The 21,670-nt window shown below is 39.8% G+C and overlaps 1 protein-coding gene across 4 annotated transcripts in view; it reads right to left on the reverse strand.

Moving 5' to 3' along the window:
- The window catches only part of PHKB (phosphorylase kinase regulatory subunit beta), a 218,574-nt gene that overhangs the window by 181,386 nt on the left and 15,518 nt on the right, over positions 1-21,670 (reverse strand). For all 4 annotated transcript variants that reach the window (XM_077830734.1, XM_077830733.1, XM_077830732.1 and 1 more), the window contains one exon: positions 8,635-8,724. In XM_077830734.1, the coding sequence (XP_077686860.1) occupies positions 8,635-8,724 (90 nt within the window). The remainder of the gene's footprint in view (positions 1-8,634; positions 8,725-21,670) is intronic.

Genomic DNA, 21,670 nt, shown 5'->3' on the forward strand with positions numbered 1-21,670 from the left:
CAAAAACAAACGAGAGACCCAAAAACAAGGTAATTTTCCCCCTACACATACATGCCGTTGCTTTTATCAATCTCTCCTACACTAATATTTCTTCAAAATCAGTATTCAAAGCAACTTCTATGATTAAAAAATTAGTTTATAGCTATATCACAGCCTATTTACATTAAAACCACTCCAATAATCTGAATTTGCTTGCATGGGCACTGCATTTTTTAAAATTTAATTTAAATAAAAGTCTACAGTATTTTGATTTGTCCCCAAAAGATTTCAAGGACAGGGTTTAAAAAATCCTCTTTGCCCAATAGAAACAATTCTGGATTATACTGGCATTTTTCTTTTATACACACTGATCACTGTGCACTAAGGCTATGTCTACACTTGCCATTTAAAGCACAAAATGTCCCTTTTTTGCGCTAAAACTGTGGGAGTGTCTACACTTGATAATGACTTTTTGCGGTGAACTCAGAAGTTCACCGCAAAGAGAAAACCACATTCACGAGAGGCATACAGTTCTTTCCACTGTTCTTTTTGTGCTGTTCTGAAAGTGAAGACATGTTCCACCTGTGCAAACACCTTTTGATCTCCGGAGGATATCCCACAATTCCAAAAGCGACCCTCTGGGCAGCATCTCCACTGCTCTGACGCCAGGTAAAAGGATGTCCGCCCCTCCCACTGTAAGGTCCGGGAAGTTTGAAACTCCCTTTTCCTTTGCTTGTGGATGTGGTGGGAAAAGCAGCCAGACAGCAGAGGATTTTAAAAAATGCCTTGAAAGAAACAAGGAAGTAATGGGGCTGATGGGATATGAAGCAGTGCATCATGGGGCACTGAGCAGGGACCCAGAACGCCTTCTGTTCACCCCCCGCTTCCCACAAAACCTATCAAGAGAGCTGTACTGTGGGATAGCTGCCATAGAGCGCAGCTCTCATCGATGATGGAAGTGCTGCTAGTGTAAACACTCTCTGACGCCTAAGGAACAGCAATCACACTGTGCAACTGGCCATAGGGTACTTTGGGAAGGGTTTGCAATGCCTCATGGGGCAGGCACAGCATCACGTGATGCAGGTTTCCCAATCCTATTACATTGCCAGCTCCTTTTCAACTGAAGAGTGTGTATGTGTGGGGGGAGACATGGGAGAAGAGTGTATTTTCCCAGACATGTCCAGCTTTTTGGTTCTTAAATCGTCATCTGGGAAGAATTTTTAAATATATAAAAATGTCCAGCATTTTGCCATTATTATTTTTCCCCAAAGAAGAGTTGATCATTCAAGAAAGAGAGTGAATGTTGATCATTCGAGAGAGTGCCCGCTTTTCCCCTCTAGCTCCCAGAGCTTGTGCCACGAAACAGGTGTTTCAGGTGTGAAACAGGCTGGGAGGGAGGGGGGAGGAAGGAGAACGCGATGCGCTCACGGGAGGGGGCGGGGACTTTGGGGAAGGGGTTGGAATGGGGGTGGAGAGGGTAGAGTTGGGGAAGGGGCGGGGGGCGTGAGCAAATCCCCCCCCATGGAGTGTCCTCTTTTTTGAATGTTCAAATATGGTAACCCTAGTGTATGGGTGGGGGGAGAGTGTGTTTTGGGGGCCAGAGAGTGTGTCAGCATGCTGTCTCATAAATTGATACAGCGGCAGGAAGCAACCAGTCCTGAGGCAGGGGGAGGGGGAAACCCCAACATCAGCCCCCGCCTCTCTCTCTCTCACACACACACACACACACACCCTTACCTCTGTGTTCAACAGCACGAGCATTCCACATTAATGGTGCTTTGTGTCCTGGAGCAGATCAGCACAGCACACAAGAGCTGTCAGAAACAGTGCTTTGAAAGGGAAGGGGCGCATGTCTCCAGGGCAGTAGAGTTCAACACCATGAGCAGAGCAGTCACATGAGGCATTATGGGACAGCTCCGGAGGCCAGTTACAGCGCAGAAACCAATGAAGTGTCTACTCTGGCAAAAGAGTGCTGGAGCCTCTGTGCAAATAGCCTTACGACTCTCGGCGAAGTGGTTTTTTGCAGCGTTGCAACTGAGGAGTTTCTGCACAAAGTGTCTTTGCATTGTGTGCACATCTGCACTTTTAGCATAAAAAGCTGCTTTTCTGTGCAGAAACTTGTCAGTGTAGACAAGCCCAAACAGTGCTCAGTAATTACCATCCAAGAAGGAGCCCAGAAATCAGCTACAGCAACATATTTTAGTAAGTAAAAGGAAAATTTCTATGTCTCACAGTTGTAAGTGTGAAGTGTAAAACTTTAGCTTCATACAAAAAAACCTACCAACATCTGAAGCTACAAAAGTCACAAAATAAAAAGTGCTTCATTCAGGGCTGTGAAGCGATTAACAAAATTAATTGCGCTGTTAAACAATAATAGAATACCATTTATTTAAATATTTTTGGCTGTTTTCTACATTTTCAAATATATTGATTTCAATTACAGCACACAATGTGAAGTGTACAGGGATCACTTTATTTTTATGACAAATATTTGCACTGTAAAAACAAAATAGTATTTTTCAATTTACCTAATACAAGTACTGTAGTGCAATCTCTTTATCATGAAAGTTGAACTTACAAATATAGAATTATGTGCAAAAAAACCCTGCATTCAAAAATAAAGCAATGTAAAACTTTAAAGCGTGCAGTCCACTCAGTCCTACTTCTTGTTCAGCCAATCATTCAGACAAACAAGTCTGTTTAAATTTGCAGGAGATAAAGCTGTCTGCTTCTTGTTTACAATGTCATCTGAAAATGAGAACAGGCATTCGCATGGCACTGTTGTAGCCGGTATCGCAAGATATTTACGTGCCAGATGCGCTAAAGATTCATATGTCCTTTAATGCTTCAACCACCATTTTAGAGGACATACATCCATGCTGATGAAGGATTCTGCTCAATAACAATCCAAAGCAGTGCAGACCGACATGTTCATTTTCATCATCTGAGTCAAATGCCACCAGCAGAAAGTTGATTTTCTTTTAGGTGGTTCAGGTTCTGTAGTTTCGGCATCAGAGTGTTGCTCATTTAAGACTTCTGAAAACATGCTCCACACCTCATCCCTCTCAGATTTTGGAAGGCACCTCAGATTTTTAAATCTTGGATCAAGTGCTGTAGCTATCTTTAGAAATCTCACATTGGTACCTTCTTTGCATTTGTGAAATCTGCAGTGAAAGTGGTCTTAAAATTAACATGTGCTGGGTCATCATCTGAGACTCCTATAACATGAAATATACGGCAGAACGTGGGTGAACTAGAGCAGGAGACATACAATTCTCCCGCAATGAGTTCAGTCACAAATTTAGTTAACGCATTTTTTTTAATGAGTGCCATCAGCATGGAAGCATGTCCTCTGGCATGGTGGCCAAAGCATCAAGCAGTATATGAATGTTTACCATATCTGGCACATAAATACCTTGCAATACCGGCTACAAAAGTGCCATGAGAACGCCTGTTCTCACTTTCCAGTGACATTATAAATAAGAAGCAGGCAGCATTATTGCCTGTAAATATAAACAAACTTGTTTTTAGCTGAACAAGAAGTAGGACTCAGTGGTTTTGTAGGCTCTGAAGTTGTACATTGTTTTGTTTTTGAGTGCAGTTAAGTAACAAAACAAAAATCTACATTTAGAAGTTGCACTTTCACGATAAAGAGACTGCACTATAGTTAGGATTGCCAACCCTCCCGGTTTCACTGGGAGTCTCCTGGAATCAGGCCCCATCTCCCGGAGGCTACTGAAGTCAAACTGGGAGATTTTAGGTGCTAAAAGTCTAGTGGTGCGGCAGCTAAGGTAGGCTCCCTGCCAGCCCCAGCCCCATGCCACTCCCATAAGCAGCTGGCTCGTCTCCACGGCCGGGGGAGAGGGGAGTGTCTCCGCGCACTGCCCCCGCCACAAGCGCCAACTCCACAGCTCCCATTGGCCAGGATAGCTCAGCGGTTTGAGCATTGGCCTGCTAAACCCAGGGTTGTGAGTCCAATCCTTGAGGGGGCCGTTTAGGGATTGGTCCTGCTTTGAGCAGGAGGTTGGACTAGATGACCTCCTGAGGTCCCTTCCAATCCTGATATTCTATGACAAATCATTTTGCTAGCATCAATATAGCTCATTCTAGAATTGATTAAATTCAATAACACATTTTCAGCTGAAACAGAAAACTGGCTGCAGTACATGTAGAGCCCGAAGTAGATGAATGATGAACAGCAGCACAGATTTGCCATTGCCAACTTTTAAAAGTAAATTGAACTGCCATCCACTCCACAGGGAAGACAAAAGCAATGAATCTACAAAACAATAAAATGTGTACAGATCAAGCATGAACCAGAAATTTGGTTTCATGGGGTTTCACATGCTTTAATAGAGTGTCATCCCTCCTGTTCAGGCTGACATATCTTTTTTGTTTACTGTGCTCTACCAATGAATGATTAAACTTAAAATTTCGGCAGTGAATCGCACAACCATGACTTGATTTAAAAAACGACAACAGGCATTTTTATAGCTATTTCTTGATAACATTACACCTTTAAGTAAACAGTGTGTGTATGATTACAGTTGATCACAAATTTAATTAGAAGAAAGTGATAAATAATTCAATTTAGAAGACACTACAGAATAGATACCTAAAAGTATTTCAACATTTAAATAAATCGATGTCACTTATGTTATGAAAATACAATAAGCCCATTCATTCTTGTAACTATTGGCACCATTATATCCAGTAGTATAGCAAAACAGCTAGAGTCAAGGTGGAGGTGTGATTCCTAAACCAAGGGGATATACCTGCAGTAGCTCTCAGCAAGCTAGCTCCCTTAAACTGTAACGTACCGCAGCTTTGCGACCAGCATGATGGGCTTGCTGCCCTGAGTATGTGTCTAGGGTCTCATACTTGTGTGAAAACAGTAGATTTAAGAAACTATTTTAAGTTCTTAGAACAAATTTGTATTCAAAAGGAATTCAACAGTAAACAAAAAGCTATAACTGGTGATTTCACAAGCACAAGTTCAGCACTCTGATGTGTGGAGTGGATTGATTGACTGAAATCACCAAGTTTAATCATGATTTAAATCAGCAAGCAGGAAACCTTGATATAAATAATCAATTTTCATCTTGTTTTGCATTTGTACTTCTGATTATTTTCCTAAAGAAAGGCTGATTTCTCACTGGTTGACAACCATTAAAACATGTTGATTTGTAACTTAACATCGCCGTTACATTTCTTTTTGCTACCTGGGAGGAGAAGCTATATCTACACACATTTATTTATGCAACTATAAAGCTTAACTTATATTTATTCAGAGTTTTACTTTTTTATTATGGTGAGTGATTCATTTCTCATTTACTAGATGAGGATTAATATTCCTACTTGTGATTTGTGTCAAGCTCTATTTGGATGAAAATTCAAATTAATTTAAAAATGTATAAAAAGCATTTAATATTTTTATCATTTAAGTAAAACTACCTTAAGGGTGCTGGATACATAAATATCAAGAAGTTTATCAAAACATGTTTTGCTTTTAAAACTGATTTATTGAACAAAGGAACTATTAGCTGAAGTTAGTGAACTGAAGTGATTGTTTTGGGTGAACATGTCCTTCAAGATTTTAGAATGAGTATATCTCATTTTCGTTCATAGACTGAAGAGGAAAACAAGTCTTTCCTGTTTTCTGAACTCCAGACTGGTTTCTCAACTCTGAATGAACTAGTCGGTGAACAGAATTAGTTCAATAAACTGAAAGGAATAAAATTTTCTCTCTGCATGAGCAGAAGTGGTTACTGTTGTCAAAAACTGGTTTAGCACTTCAGAAAACTCTAGTTCCAGGTACTTAGTCAAAGTTTGTTTAGTTCAGTCAAATGACTTTCTTTAAAACTTTGGCAGAACACATGTACTGTTTAATATTATTTTATTTTAATTATTTTAGTAGATTATAGTAAAATTAGGCCTCAACCTACATTGTCAATTTCCAATGTAATAATCAGTTTAGTTTTAAAAATAAACCTGTATTTAAATAATTTAAACTAGAAAATTCATTTTTTAAATTAAAAAAAAAAAAGAAAAAAGATTTTTGCCCACTGTGGTGATATGGTATACAAATCCTTTTGTACCCTATCCCATGCTGCTCTGAGGGGAGGGCCCCAAAAAAACAGAGTGATGTGAATGTTTGTAGGTTCAACCTCAGAAAGGGTTTCAGATTGGAATTTCAGAATTCGTGGGAGTGCCTCCCTGAGTTGAGGAAAAGTATAGGAAGTCCTAATAATTGTAGTTGCATCTTAGTGGCAACTGCCCTGTTTAGATAGTTTGCTTTTGTGTTTGAAGTCTTCAGTTTTATTTTGGCCATAGAAAATCTATTAAAAAAACCAAACACCTGAATCCTCAAGAGGGTTTCCTATGCATAACCTGAAACTCTTACTGAGTTTCTGTAAAGTTTTATGCATCCAGGAGCGTTTCACAAGGTCCTTAAATGTTGCTTGACAGCTTTTTCTTTCTTTCAAACTTTTCCATCCTCCATTTAAAGACTAACCTTTGATAATGGCCCATCATTTTCACCATTGCTTAGTACATAATTTGAACACTAATTACCACCAAGGAAAATTTACAGAAGTGATATGATGCTATATTGAAATGTGTCTCAAGTGTTCTTCTCTTATAGGCTGATTCAATTTAAAATAAAAATAATAAAGATAGCTTTTAAAAATAAACAGCAAACACTTTAAAGGCAACTAATAATAAATAATAACCTATCCTAATCTAAATGGTTGAAAATTTTTATATTGACCAGGATTACGGCTGTGACTTCTGCTAGTAAGTACTAATTTCACCCCCCAAAAAATCAGGAGTTATTTTTCATGAAATCTTAAGGCATTTGCAAGTTTTGCTGCTAACTTTTACACTGTTGGCTCAGAGCAAGAGAATAAAATAAGACACATAAATGAATTCAGAATTAATGAGTGATCTAGTTTTAATTATTGTTTATTTTAATATAACTTCAAACCAAACTTAGAAACTCCTACAGTAGAAACACTTGTTCTTTTTAACAGAATATTGGACAGCATCTGAGAAATATGACATTCTGTGTTTTATGGTACTTACATATTTCTGTGACAGTCTGTATCCTTATGTTCATCCTTTTTAGAAGATTATGATAAATGTTGTGTAAAGTATGCCTTGTAAAGTATCATTTGAAAACTCATACTTTGCTGATCATTATTGTCCTGGTAAAATGTGTGTGGCAACATTGTACATAGTTATAAAATTCTACTGTATAACATTGCTGAGACATGTTCCAAGTTTAGAAAAGCAGGCGCAAACCAGTTCCTCAGAGACAAAAGACAGTGAGAAATCTACATTTTGGCAAAGAAACAGCTGGAGGTTCCCATCCCCCACAGCCATGCTGGCTCCTGAACCTCAACTGGAGAGGATTTTCAAAGAAAAAAGAGAACTATAAGGAAGGGGAACAAATGCCCCAAAAGATCTCTCCCTTCATCTCTATGCACGGCATCGCAACACTTTAAGGACAAAGGAAGCATCACTGGATTGGGGAGGGATCCTGGCAGAAAGAAATTTAGCCAGTAAGACTGCTAAAATATGTGGTGAGAGAGACTTTTGCTTTGAAATCGCTTAGCTTGCTAAGTTAGGTGTTAGTTGCATTTTACCTTTTATTTCTTTGTAAAAAATTCTGTCTTTTATGCCTCATTACTTGTAATCACTTAAAATCTTTCTGTAGTTAATAAATCAGTGTGCTTGGACTAAAGTGGTTGGGGAACTCCATTTGAGATAACAGGATTTGAGCCTATTACTTTTTATTTATAAAATAATGGACCTTATAAGAGCTTGTATTGTCCAGGAGAGGGCTGGGCAATACAAAATGCACATTTCTGGGGCAAAGTCTGGGACTGGGAATTTGATCGTGTTGCTCTGCAGTGTAATTCAAGGGTGACTGGCCAAAGCACTCATACAGTATAGCTGGGAGTAATATATATGATGGAGGCTGTGTGAGAGCAGGCCAGGAGTGGTTGCTCTCCTAGCAAAATAGTATAAAAGGCACCCAGGTTGGAGAACTGAGAGGACATACCTGTTCAACAGATTATACCCTGGGTAATGTCACAATTTTTATGTACTGAATCATTACATTAGTAACAGGGTCTACACTGACAGAAGTTACAGATATATATTGGCCCCTTCATTAGGCTAAAAGACTAACCTGTGAGCTAATACCAAATCAGTGAGGTGATTCTTAACTAAATATGCCTAACAACAGAATCCAGCTCCCTCTCTCATAGCTGCAATGGTTCTGTAAGACTAATATGAGTAAATAAGAAACATTTATTTCTATCTCTAGGTTCAAACAGCTACATCTACGGAGCCATTCTGCTGAATAAGAAGTTGCTTTATTTACGTAGTCATATTTTAGAGTAGATCCAATAAAAATCAGTATGACCTATTGAATATGGCAATTGATCAGCAGCAGGTTGATTTGAAAAAAGTCAGAGAAAGATCATGAGTTTTCAGATGGTATAGAGGACATCCAAACAAGTTCATTATACTTTTTTTTTTCAACTGTCATTCATGCAAATAAGAATTTTATGGCAGTTGAGGAATTTTAACAAGTTACACTGCAAACATTTTTTGATTACTGCAAAGAGTCCCCCTTACTTTACTTACCAATTCTGTAATAATGATCCAATTTATTCCACAGACTTTCTCCCTCTGGCTTTGGAAGGTTAATGCTTTTAAGTGGTTCATAAACAGAGCCTAAAGAAAAAAAAATCACAAAAAATTATTTAAAAATACAGTTATCAACACCAAAATTATTTCCATAAATCATCATAGGAATATTGTTTAAAAATACTCTTAGCATGCTTTTTCTTGCATAAATATTTAAGACACAAACATAACACTTTGTTCAGTTTCAATTCACTTAAAAAATGTAATTTTACTTCTTCTGTAAACCAGTTGATTTTACATGATTGTCCAATACTAAACACACTAATGTCAGGCTCACAGGCTGTAAGCACAGTCAAGCTCTCACACCACTTCTTAGCCAACAATCACTTTCTAAATGCCTCGAGGGTAAGAGCTACCATTCAATTACTGGAAATCTGAACTTGTTACTACATGAGCTGCACAGTTCCATTCAGAAAAAGCTTTGAGTTCTATTTCTTTGGGTGCTACAGAATTTAAATCCAGGCATTTAGAAGAGGAGATGAAAGGACAAGAGTCCTATATATTATTAAAGGTATTATTCAGAACTAGTTTACCTATACATTTAAGACAAGTCTCAGCATTAAATGAAAACCATTTTAAAAAGAAATTGCACACCAGTGTAACTTTGCACATTTACACCACAATTAAATTACTTCAGGAGTGACCACTTCATAAGGTCAGAGACAGTGAGGTGCCTTCCTTCAAAAGAGAGAGCTAGAATTAATGAATTCTTGTTATGGTAAGAAGCACTATATGCTTAAGAAACCAGAAGACCATGAGTGGCCAAACGATTATTTAATTTCCTTATGCTTTAGTTTAATTTTAAAGTTAAGACTTCTTCAGTCAAGCTTCTGTATATCCATGACGTTTTTAACCTCATAACCAGTAAGAACTATGTGGCATGTTTTGCAGCTAGTAAAGAATTCACGACTTGGTAAGGTTAAAAACTATAAACTTAAGAAATTGGGGACATGGAGAAAATGCAGGATCCTCTACTCAGATATCTAAAAAAAATACACCGATACCACCACCCGGAGATGTTGTGTCAGAAAATAAATTTACCTAATCCTGACTGGAGCCTCTGGGAACCACCATATTTGAATCTATATCCTTATGACAGGCATGAGGTTGACCTAATTTTGTATGCCATTGGGGAGTATTTCTTTTCCTCCCTCCTCAAAAAGCAATCAATTTTTCCCTTCCACAATCAGCATTCTAGGTTTCATTATCTTTCTCTTTAAAATTATGGGAAAAACTTGATAGCTGTTACTACTGAAATGTACGCTTTCCTTATCTCCAATCTCCAAGCGACAGGAGGATCTGCATTTTGTGAAAGTAAGTGTTCAATTTTCCTATGACAGGACTCCGCAATACCTTTCTATACATGGATGTATGACAAAGAATACACTACCACTGATGAGTGTTTAATTTGATAATATCTAGAGCTATTATGTTAAGTGATTTGTAGTGTTTAAGTTTTACTCAGAAGCATAGTATACTTCAGTGACAATTTGAGGTACAAAATGAGGACAAGGTAACAAACCTAATTTAGATTCTTCAGTCTTTATAGCCCACATTGACTAATATAGCCATAGTTTATCTAAGAAAAGATTATTTTTTAATACTTAACTAGCCAATTCAGTTTTGTGAATAAATTGAGCAACTGTCTTGTCAAGCTTGAACGAAATAGAAGTATTGCAAATGTTAGGCCTCAAACTTCCGTATGCTTTGAAATGCAAGCCTTGCAAAAACAAAGCTTAAGCTTGTGGTCAGGACGCTGCAACCAGATAACAATTTATGCTGACTCCTATGTACTTATCAACCCCAAATTACCCGCATTCAAAATCTAATTGGCTACCGAAAATAAATAGGCCTCAATTATACCAACAACTAACAATTGGACATGAAAATTAAATACGCATCAATTATACAATTAGGGCAACCACATAAACAATGTGGCCCACCCTGATTTGGTTGGTCTGTTCTAAAACACGGCCATCAGATCAGATAGAAAGAAAGAAGGCACGGGACTGTGTGTGTGTGTTTTTGGTAACCTGACCCACACCCCCTGAACTGAAGGGACGTGCGCTTCTCGACTGTCTGTACCTGGCCAGTGCGGAAAATGGCAGACTGAAGGGTAACGTATTTTCGGACAAATGCATGGCAAGTCTATGCAGTAAAGAAGACTGGTCGCTCGAGCTGAATTGATCATAGTTGTATCGATACTGGAGTATAAAATCAATAATAGGTAGCCGATGCATAATAGCTTTGCATGTATTAGTGCTTGTCTTTTAAGTAGTCCGAGCAAGTGCATGTAGTGCTATCGTTCATCAGCTTTACGTTGCCTTTGAAACAGTTTGTCACCAGGAATATAGAGCTGGTGAATAATAGCTTTACTTATGCTTGTCTTCAGGGCTTTTATTATAACCTGCCAGGACCAGCATATGTAGATTCATAGATATTTAGGTCAGAAGGGACCATTATGATCATCTAGTCTGCGAGTTCCTGAACAGTGAATCTATGAACCTATGAAATGGTCCACAATATTACATGTACTTGTGCTTGTCCTCAATATAATCTGCCTTTTGTATTAATCCTTATTCAGTGCTGGTCTTTGGTTTTCCTTTTCCTTTTCTTGTTTTGTTTATGCTGTTATTATAGTCGGAAATCATTAAAAGCCTTTCTTGAGAAATAATTAGTAGTTCTTACTTATTTTATACGGACACCTCTTAACCTCATTACATCTGTGTTGGGTGGTGGGAAGTAGCCAACACCCCAGAGTGAAATAGGGCCCCGAGGCATGCCTCCTTCATCCTTTATCTCCGCAAGTTTCTTAGTCAGTCAGGTTTTCAATCAATAATTTAGATAATTCTTTTTATTAATTAGTCTCAGAACTTTAATGAGTAATTTGCCAACAAACACAGTTGCAGGAAAAAAATAAGTATATTGGTCCCTGTAACGAATAGGACAAAAGAGGCATTTAGAAGTATAGTTCACCCATTATGACCAGGACAAACAATCAAAGTTCAAATGGTGAGGAGTGCTTCCCTCTGTCTACTGTGAAAAGTAATGTATAAAATGAAGTTAGCTACAATTGCCATTTGCAGAGATGCCTGGCAGCCATTTTCCTGAAAAGAGATACTATGATGGGTACTCTATCATATTAGTTTCTAGTTTATTTTAAATAATGGTTTAAACTTTAAACAAGTTAAAGGAAGAACTTTTAAGACTTTAACATGAAAAGACCTTCAATCACTCCACCTAGAATGTGACTCCTCATATACATCTCACAAGATAAGAAGGATCAGGTCTGATCAATACTTAAATGGGAACACCTCAACCACAAAGAAGCCCCAGGGTGCTGCTGGAAATGGTAGTGATGATTCAGCAAGCAACACTCTTCCCTCCAGCTCAGTACTGAACAAATACGATGCTGGAGATACAGTAGTTTGAAATGCAGATATCTAGTATATTCTGACAGCAGAACTGGCACTTTCAGTACTAAGTCACTTGGGGCACTTCTGCACTGTGCTATGAAACCAACCTGTTCTTCTCTAACCACGATGGAGGTTGGTTTTACTCTTTACTGTTTATTCACTGCATTACCATGCATTATCAAGTGCCCATATTTAAAATTCATATTAAGATATAGTCCTGAGGTCTGTACAGAACCATGGAATTTGAATATACTGCCCCTTCACCACCACTGTAGTATTAAGGAGAGAAAGTGAACAAGAATAGAAATTTAAACATGTGAATAAATTAATAGAGAAAGTAACAGTTGGGGTCAAGACATTCCAAAAACAAAATGTCAAGGATGCTTAAAGAAAACAAAACTAAAAAACTGGACAACTATATGCCACGTATGGTCGTAAGTTTGACTCAATTGTGAAATAGGAAAAAAAAAACAGTGGAACACTAATTAGAAAAAATACACTTAAAAACCCGCATGTATAAACACAACTATTAAATTTAAAACAATTCTGAATTACTTCACCCGTGCTTGATTTAGAAATTACAAAACATAAAATCCCAAGCTTAAAATGTTTATTAAAATCAGAGACTATTGTGCACCATGATAAACAAGATCTGAAGAGACTAAAATTTGGGTCAATTTTTTAAAAATAAAAAAGTGATGTGACATTTTTTCTACTGACATTAGTAAGTAAAATGATATTATGTGCAAGTTAAAGTTTCTTAGGATTCACTTGTATATAACAAGTTGCTCAGCATTAGCTACTTTATTTTCCTTTACATTATATATCTTGTTGCAATATACACAGAGTTAAAATTACAATCTCCTTTAGTTCAATAGACTAACAAAGACAGATGGTGTTTAGGCCACCAGCTTTTTGACCATGAGTTACAGAATATCCTCAAACATATCAAAAGAATTAAAGTTCTTTCCCCATAGATTTATGTTCCCTATTGCAGCAGTTGAGCTCAGGAGAACAAATGACACACTTCCTTTTACTTAAACACTTTGATTGTGGTAAGGAGAAAAGGAGGTGGGGAAGAAGGAATACCACTAAAAATGTATTCCATCATTTACATACTGATGAAAACTGGTCAGTACTTTATATACGAGCAAATGCTGCAGTTCATTTACTATGAATACGATGTTCATTATTTCTAATTAAAAACAACCCTAATGGTAGTTTGCAAAGTGAACATGCATGACGTCCAGTCTTGCATATTAATAGAGAAAGAAGAATAGCAATAAAGACTGCCAAATTAATCATGTGGCACCTGCTGCTAGGATATAACTGAAAACAATTCTGTAACATTTTAAACAAATATAATAGAAAATGTGATATAAAAATGAATCATTCACAGTAACTGAACTCATTTTTCCATTGCTACACGTCTTAGGGTTTGTCTACATTGGCAAGTTTTGTTGCCAAAAACTGGCTTTGGCCTTTTTTCGGAAAAAAAGCCGAGTTTTGGCAACAAAAAACTTCCACCCCTGCAAGAGACTTTTGTCTTTTCCCCTCCTTTTACTGTTGACAAACATGCAGTGTAGACACCAGGGTTTTTTTGCAATTTTATTGGTCTCCAGAAAGTATCCCACAATTCCCACGCTGCCACTCTGGTCAGCGGTTTGAACTCCGCTGCCCTGCAGCCAACCCGCCCCTCCCACTTACAAGCCCTGGGAATTTTAAATCTCATTTCCTGCTTGCTGGCTTCCCAGAGGAGCTTCCCAGGTGAGCATGGCTGGCTATCGCACCAAACGTGCTCCCGCTTGGACCACCACTGAGTTGTTGGATCTGATCAGTATATGGGGAGAGGAGTCTGTTCAGTCGCAGCTGTGAGTGACCTATAGGAATCGGGACACATATGGGCAAATTTCTCGAGGCTTGTGCAAAAAGGGCTATGATCGGGACACGCAGCAGTGCAGAGCGAAGATAAAGGAGCTAAGGGCAGGTGTACCATAAGGTGAGGGAGGCAAACCATCGCTCCGGTGGTGCGCCTAAGACCTGCCGCTTCTATAAGGCGCTGAATGCGATCCTCGGTGGTGACCCCTCCTCCATCGCCAATAGCCCCATGGATACTTCGCAGGCAGCAGAAAGAGGGTAACCCGCAGGCTGAAATTCTAGATGAAGAAGTCGAACTAGAAGAGGATGTGGTACTCCCAGTGGGGTCACCTGGTGGGGCAGGCAGCCAGGAACTTTTCTCCACTCCAGAAGTGCTCAACGGCGAGCAGGAAGCAGATGAGACTCTGGATAAGTTGCTGAGGCTTGTGTAGGGAATCGAAAAGTGGGAGGTAGGTAGTGTTTTCTGTGAGCTGGACATTGCTCTATGTAGCTAATCTGCATGGCCAAGCAGGGTATCGATGGACATCAAGACCTGCAGGGAATCCTCCAGAGAGGCTCTGGAAAATTTCAAAGAGTTACTTGTTACTCCTCTGCCACAGATTCCAATGGATTACAGCCTTGTTAGTTCCCCCATTGTAGAAAACTTTACCATGCCATTTAGCAATCACTGGAGCTGGACCAAAGTGGCACATAGCTGAGCTGCATATAGACTGGGGTGAAAACCACAAGCATTCAGCAGCTGTGCCCTGGTTTCTCTGGTCACCCACAGCAGCGAGATGTCAGCCAGCAGGTTGGCTGCATATGAAAAAGTGTGGGATAATTTTAGCATGAGTTCCCTACAAAGCTGCCCTGCTTTGTGACCTTTTTGTCCATACGCACAACCGCCTTCCCCCAATCTCCAATACTCACCATGATTGGGGTGCTCCCTGAGCTGTGTGCCTGCCTAGAGTCTCAGAGAGAAAGTAATTTCTACTAGCAAAATGCACTTTTTATTAAAACATTCCAATCATTTGCTGGAATGTAACAATCCCCCTTCTATTCAGCAGAGACTTTGAAGAACACATCTCGCACCCCTGCAGACCGCCTTCAGCAGATAAGAAAAAACCCTAGGTGCAGCAAAGAAAACATGTTCTCCGAGGTGCTGTAGCGCGATGAGAGACAGACCAGGGAATGGAAAGAGTGCTGGGAAGCCGAAAGGCAGGACAGAAAAGAGAATGTTGCTTTTGCTAGGCAAGCAACAGAGCAGATGATAAAAGTTATGGAGCAGTGGCTCTCAAACTTTTGTACTGGTGAACCATTTCACATAGCTAGCCTCTGATCTGCAACTGACCGGTAGCAGACTGGATTCACCAGCTTCCACACAGCAATTGCAACATGCTTCTCTACTGAAAGGGCAGCTCTCAATCTGGTGTCCTTGCACCACAGGTCAGCGGACAGCTCAGCACATAGCTCCATGAAGGTTGCTTTACGCAACCTAAAGTTCTGTACCCACTGGTCGTCATCCCACACCTGAATGACAATGCGATCCCACCAATCAGTGCTTGTTTCTCTAGCCCAAAAACGACTGTCTACCGTATGCAGCTGCTCTGTGAATGCACAAAGCACTGACAAGTTGCTGCCATCAATATCACACTCGGGTGCCTACGATTCATCCTCTGCTTGAAAACATGGACTCAGAGCAGAGGCACCGGAATAGAGGAGGCCAAAGGGCCATGGCCCTCCCACTTTTTGAAAGTCGGCAGACCTTGCCCATCCATTTTTTGCCACAGGCCCAGCACCCTGACCCTCCTCTTCCCCTTGAGGGCCTGCCCTCTGGCCAGGCCAGAACCTGGAGCCCAGGCTGGGTAAGAGTGGCCCGGGGAGCCAACCCTCCACCTGTCTAGGATGGGGGCGGGTGGGAGGCCAAGATCAGCCCCCAGCCCATGTCCCTGCCCCTGGCAAATAGAGGGTCTGTGGCTGCCCACAGCTGCCCGGGCAGCTCTTACCATGGCCCAGCTGCGTCTCTTTGGCCAGGCCCCACCCCGAGGCCAGGCGGAAAGCCAGAGCCAGGTCAGGGTAAGAGCCACATGGGCAGCTGTGGGGAGCCGCAGACCTTCCACATGCCCTGGATGGGTACACAGGCTGGGGATTACTCTCTGCTCTCTCCTCCCACAGGCAGGTGGAGGAGCCTGGGCTCCCCGACCCGGCTCCAGCTTGCAGCTTGGCTGGTGGTGGGGCCATGGAAAGGGAGGGGCCTCATGCCACCCCACACTTTTAGGAAAAAAATCCATCACCCGTGACTCAGAGAGAGATCAAAGGCGCAGCCAGCCCTGAACCATGAAAATACCCAAACCAGACACCAATTATTTTTTAGAGTGAATTATGTTAGCTCATGTATAATGCCACAATAATTTGTATCTTATTCAGCACATGCTGGGAAATGGTTCCAACCAAGATGGATTCCCGGACAAAACCTGTGGTCAGAATAGTCTGAAACAAAACAGCTCCCTATTGATAGACTTGAACATCTTCATTTGCATCATCTTTTCTTACTCCACGCTAGACATCACAAAGAAAGAATGGAAGTTTAATGGCTGAACACTGTTGATTATACCCACCCAACTAACAGATATATATACATCAATTTTTTCTATATTACCAAAAATGTTGTTATTCACAGAGAAAATAATGAACTGTTCAAACATTGTGGCTATTACATAGGATTACCACCTCCCTCTCTGGTATTTGACCAGCCTGTTGGTTTTTTTTAATGGATTTGCCAATGGCCACAAAAATACTTTAATCTGTCTTTTTTTTTTTAATGTGGGTCTAAATATCTGCATTATCATCACAATATACTGGGATATCCAATGTTAAAAGTTTCTGTGTTCAGCTAAAGATGTTGCAGTGTTCCCGTTTCTGCAGTTTAAGAAATAACAGATCAACACTCTTGAAAATTCAGAAGCTATCTGCCCACTAACATGCAAGTGCATTGTGTGTGTGCGTGAGAGAGGGTTTGAGTCACGTGAGAGTAATATTAAATAATGGAAAATCAGGGCAATGATGCAAGTCATCCTACTACTACCTGAATAAAAAAAGATTACATCAGAAATTGCACATTCAATGACAACTGGCTACACAATACAGAGTACAAACACTGACTGGCAAAATGTGCTGATAAAACAAAGACCCATTTGTTATCAATCTTAACTATATTTGTTCTCTCTCTAGATACAAGTGGCTGCTCAAGGGGGAGTTTGTGGAGTTGCCTTGTGGTTAGGGTAGCAGTGGACTTGTGTTGTTGGGGCAGGTTTTTGCATTTCAAAGCTGGTAACCTTACTATTTCATAGATAGAAATTTTAACTTATAAATAAAAATCTACTTGTATTTCAATATCATAGAAACCATGAGTTTACGCATGTGCGCTATCATTACAGGCCAAATTTGTCTTCCACTGAAATGGCAAAATTCCAGTAACTTCAAATCAGAGTAGAATCAAGTCTTGGTTTTCTCCATCTTTTCTCCCTCTCCTCTCCCCAACCCCTCGAGCTTTCATTTGTCTTCCCCTCTCTCAGCTGTCTCCTATTCCTGTAAACACACAAAATAGTCCCTGAAAGATCACTTGACATTAAATAAAGGCTAAAAAACTGGAATGGTATTTAGCTTGTCTAGCAAAGGTTAAAAATAATATGGAGTTAACATGTATTAATTTAATGAATTTACAAGCATAGCTGTGCGTGACTCTTGCAAGTCTGTCAACTAAAACACAAAAAGAAAAGGAGTACTTGTGGCACCTTAGAGACTAACCAATTTATTTGAGCATGAGCTTTCGTGAGCTACAGCTCACGAAAGCTCATGGTCAAATAAATTGGTTAGTCTCTAAGGTGCCACAAGTACTCCTTTTCTTTTTGCGAATACAGACTAACACGGCTGTTACTCTGAAAACTAAAACACAATTAAGGGAAGAGCTGCGAATTGAAACAGAATGGTTTTATTACAATGTGGAAATAAAACAATATTACTCAATGATATTACTTACATAATACTACTACTAAATACAAAATGGTGTGTGTGTGTATATACACACTCAAGTCATTTCTATTTTTTTAAAGTTTGAAGTAAGATGATTAATCCAATGGTTTCTTTCAGGTAATATATATATTCAGTCTTCAGTTTTGAAAAAGGACTCTCTCTCTCTTTTGATATATATATATATATGAATGAATGAATGTGCAATGTAACTTAGCTGTTTATGTAACTTTTCACGTGCTCACCAAAGCAATATCCTATTATAAATCATTTGTCAAATAATTTTACTAGTACAGAATCTATTTTAAAACCCACTGAAGAAGCTTTACCTAACACAGCATATATATATTGCAGGGATTTTCAAATTCCAAAAGATCAGATTGTGTTCTAACTGTTATACTCACCGGACAATCTGTGACCCTCTGTGGCCAGCAAAGAAACAAAACAAAGTTACCATCCACAAAGTAATATATTTCATTTTTATTTTAAGAATGGAACATATAAAAAGTTTATGCAGAAAAAGGACTGAGTGGAACAGAAAAACATAAAAGTGTCAGAGTCCTACAGGCAACGAATAATGTTAAATTTAAGTGTCTGACATTTTAGCAATAGAAATAATTTAAAACTACTCAACTTTTTGATAATACACAATAGAAAATCATGAGAATTAAAAGTTAGAGACAAGCAATAAAAATCCATAAAAGTGATTAAAGCATAACATAGTTTTACTCTTAAAAAGTAATCATGTGGGAGAAATAATTATATTTGTAGGACTAACAAAATCAGTGAGAGGCTGGATGGAATTTGGGCAGAACTTTCTGACACGCCAAAGACAACTGACCTTGAGGATGAATGACAATTCATTCAGCTCATCGGGTACAGATATGATGAATTGTTGGCATTGTCACAGTGTGCCAACCAGCGGACCATTACTTCTGGTGCACAAGAAGTGGCATGTTGTGGTGGGATCTGATCCTTTTGGAAACTGGGATGACCAGCAGTGGCTTCAGAACTTCTGAATGAGGAAACAGATCCTCACAGAGCTGTGCGAGGAGCTTGCATCAAACCTCTAGTGCCAGAACACTCGATTCAGGGAAGCCATAGTGGTGAGGAAGCAGGTGGCTATATTGCCCTGGTGAAGGTTGCAACTCAAACAGCTATTGGTCCATTGTAATTCACTTTGGAGTTTGAAAGCCCTCTGCCAGGGTTGTGGTTGTACAGGTTTCCAAGGCAATTAACACTAACCTACCAATGGGTGGTTTCCGTTAGAAAAACTCCAGAAATAATAGCTGGATTTCAGAGCATGGGATTTCCAACCCGTACAGTGGCCACTGAAGTCACCCTCATCCCAATACTTTGCCCACCAAATGGAGCAAGTGAGTACCTGAACTGAAAAAGTTACCATTCACTCCTTCTGCAAGGCTTAGTGGAACAGAGAGGCAGATTCATGAATATGGGAAACACCGGAAAAGTTCCTGACACAGCAGGGTGCTGAAATCAGGACAGAAAAAGGGACCTGATTCCTCAGAAACCATATGGTTTTCTACAGTGTATTTGTGCCAGCTGTTATTTTGGGGGACCCCACATACCTACTCCTGATTTGGCACACTAAACTGTACCCTGACATCTATGATGCTGGAAAGAAGGAATTCAATTACAAACTAAGTAGCTGTGGAATGGTCACTGAGTGCATGTTTGACAGACTGAAATCTCTTTGGCACTGCCTATGCACCCATCTGGACGCCAATATGGCCAACATCATTCATATAATTGGCACGGGCTGCTCACTGAGTGGGCTGAGGACAACTCTGGTTTACAAACTCTGTACATGCATCCAGATCCCACCCATGTGCACACTGGGCCTGGTTCTCAGTGGACAAGGGAAATCAGGGCTGCCACATGTGTCCACATCTTCGAACAGCAAGGATGCACAGGATGACATCTGATTGTGCAGATGAATGCAGTCACACCCTGTGCAGCTGCTGGAAAAGCACATGACAGAACACATACTTGTGAGGTTACATAACTTTGTGATGGTTTTGTTTCCCTGTAGCCAAAGGTCATTAGCTGTTCATTCCTGTGACAATTCACACATTAGATAATTATAACAGGGCATCTCCACTGGCTTATCACCTTAGGGTTGGGTTTGTGCTGTGAAGGGTGGTGGCTAGTTTATAAAGTAGTCACTGGGCAATGCTTTTGTCTCAACTGTTCACACTTGTTTACAAATCTCTGTTACGGGAAGCACTCAATCTCCCTTATCAACATTTGCTTTGGAGAGTGTGTGCACACCTATTCTTTTTTTAACCTTGCTGTCAGCAGTGCTAACTCATGCACTGAGCAGCTATTATAGAGCGCTAATCATAAGGTTGAAGCAGGTCATGGTTCGGGGGTGAGGGAAGAAGGAGGGACCATTTAATCACTGGGCAGTGGCAAATGACTGTATTGTTACTTGAACTGTGTTTTGTTTTTCTGCATGTGAACCAACCCATAAAAATGTTTATCTACTCATTTTCTGTATTGTGGGTTTTGCTGCTTTTAGAACTAGCAGTGGGTTCTAAAAGCTCATAACACTAACTGCACTTTCTGCATCCCTCCCACATATCCCTGGGACTTCAGATATTTCTTAACCTGTGTGGGGAGAAGGGTGTGGGTGAGTCCAGGAGGCAGACTGTGACTCTGCTACTGCAGGAGGAAAAGTGAAGGGAGACATACTCTGTGTCAGCTGTACAACAGGTGCAAGGAACATCACCTGGTGGGTTGGTTCTGCCCTACACATTCTAGGGCAGAGCCACTTGTCTTCCTCTACACAAATATACCCTTTCTACCTGTGCAGGAATGAGTACAGCTCTTGGGGTGAGGCCACTTCCTTCTCATCTCTCACCCCCAACCCCCAAAAGGAGGTACCCAGCACAGGGGAATAAGGAGATGCATGACACCACACCTTACTCTCCTGCATGGGCAGGCAAGACAAGCCATAATCTGACCCTTAAAAATTGGAAAAGCTAGAAAAATTAGGAACCTCCACCACTATGTTTGTATAAATGGAATCCAAAGCAAAATAACTCATTCTTCCTATACATGCCACAAGTGCTTCAAAAATGGCAAACAAACAAACAAATAGCAGTAAACATTAGCAAGTGTATTGATTACATATGAGTGGCAAAAAAGTCAGTTAAGACTAAAATTTTACATTATAGACAGAAAACTTGATTTACTTCTACAATAGTTGGTAAACAAAATAGAATACAAAATTGCAGTAAAATACGGAAAGAAAAATTAAAAGACCATTCCACTACTTTCAAATTGCTGTTAATTAAAGGCTCAATCATGCACCCACTGAAGTTAATGGACATTTTGCTATCAATTTAAGCCCCGACCCTACAAAGTCTTATGCACATATTTAACATTGAAATCAATAGGATTGCTCACAGTAGCAAAGTTAAGCACATACATAAAGGTTTTCAAGATCTGAGCCTCACACAAGAGCAGGATATAGCCCCCAAAGAACTAAATGATACAATGGTGATAAGAGGACAGCAAATATCTCAGGAAACTACTATAAAAGAACCAGTATTTTATTTACAGTTAGTAAGTACTGTGTCAACCATTTACAGGGTCATAAGTGTTTATCATGGATTTCATAATATTTTGATTTTTTTTAAATGCTC

The sequence above is a fragment of the Eretmochelys imbricata genome, chromosome 12, assembly GCF_965152235.1.
Source record: "Eretmochelys imbricata isolate rEreImb1 chromosome 12, rEreImb1.hap1, whole genome shotgun sequence".
Classification (NCBI taxonomy): Eukaryota; Metazoa; Chordata; order Testudines; family Cheloniidae; genus Eretmochelys; species Eretmochelys imbricata.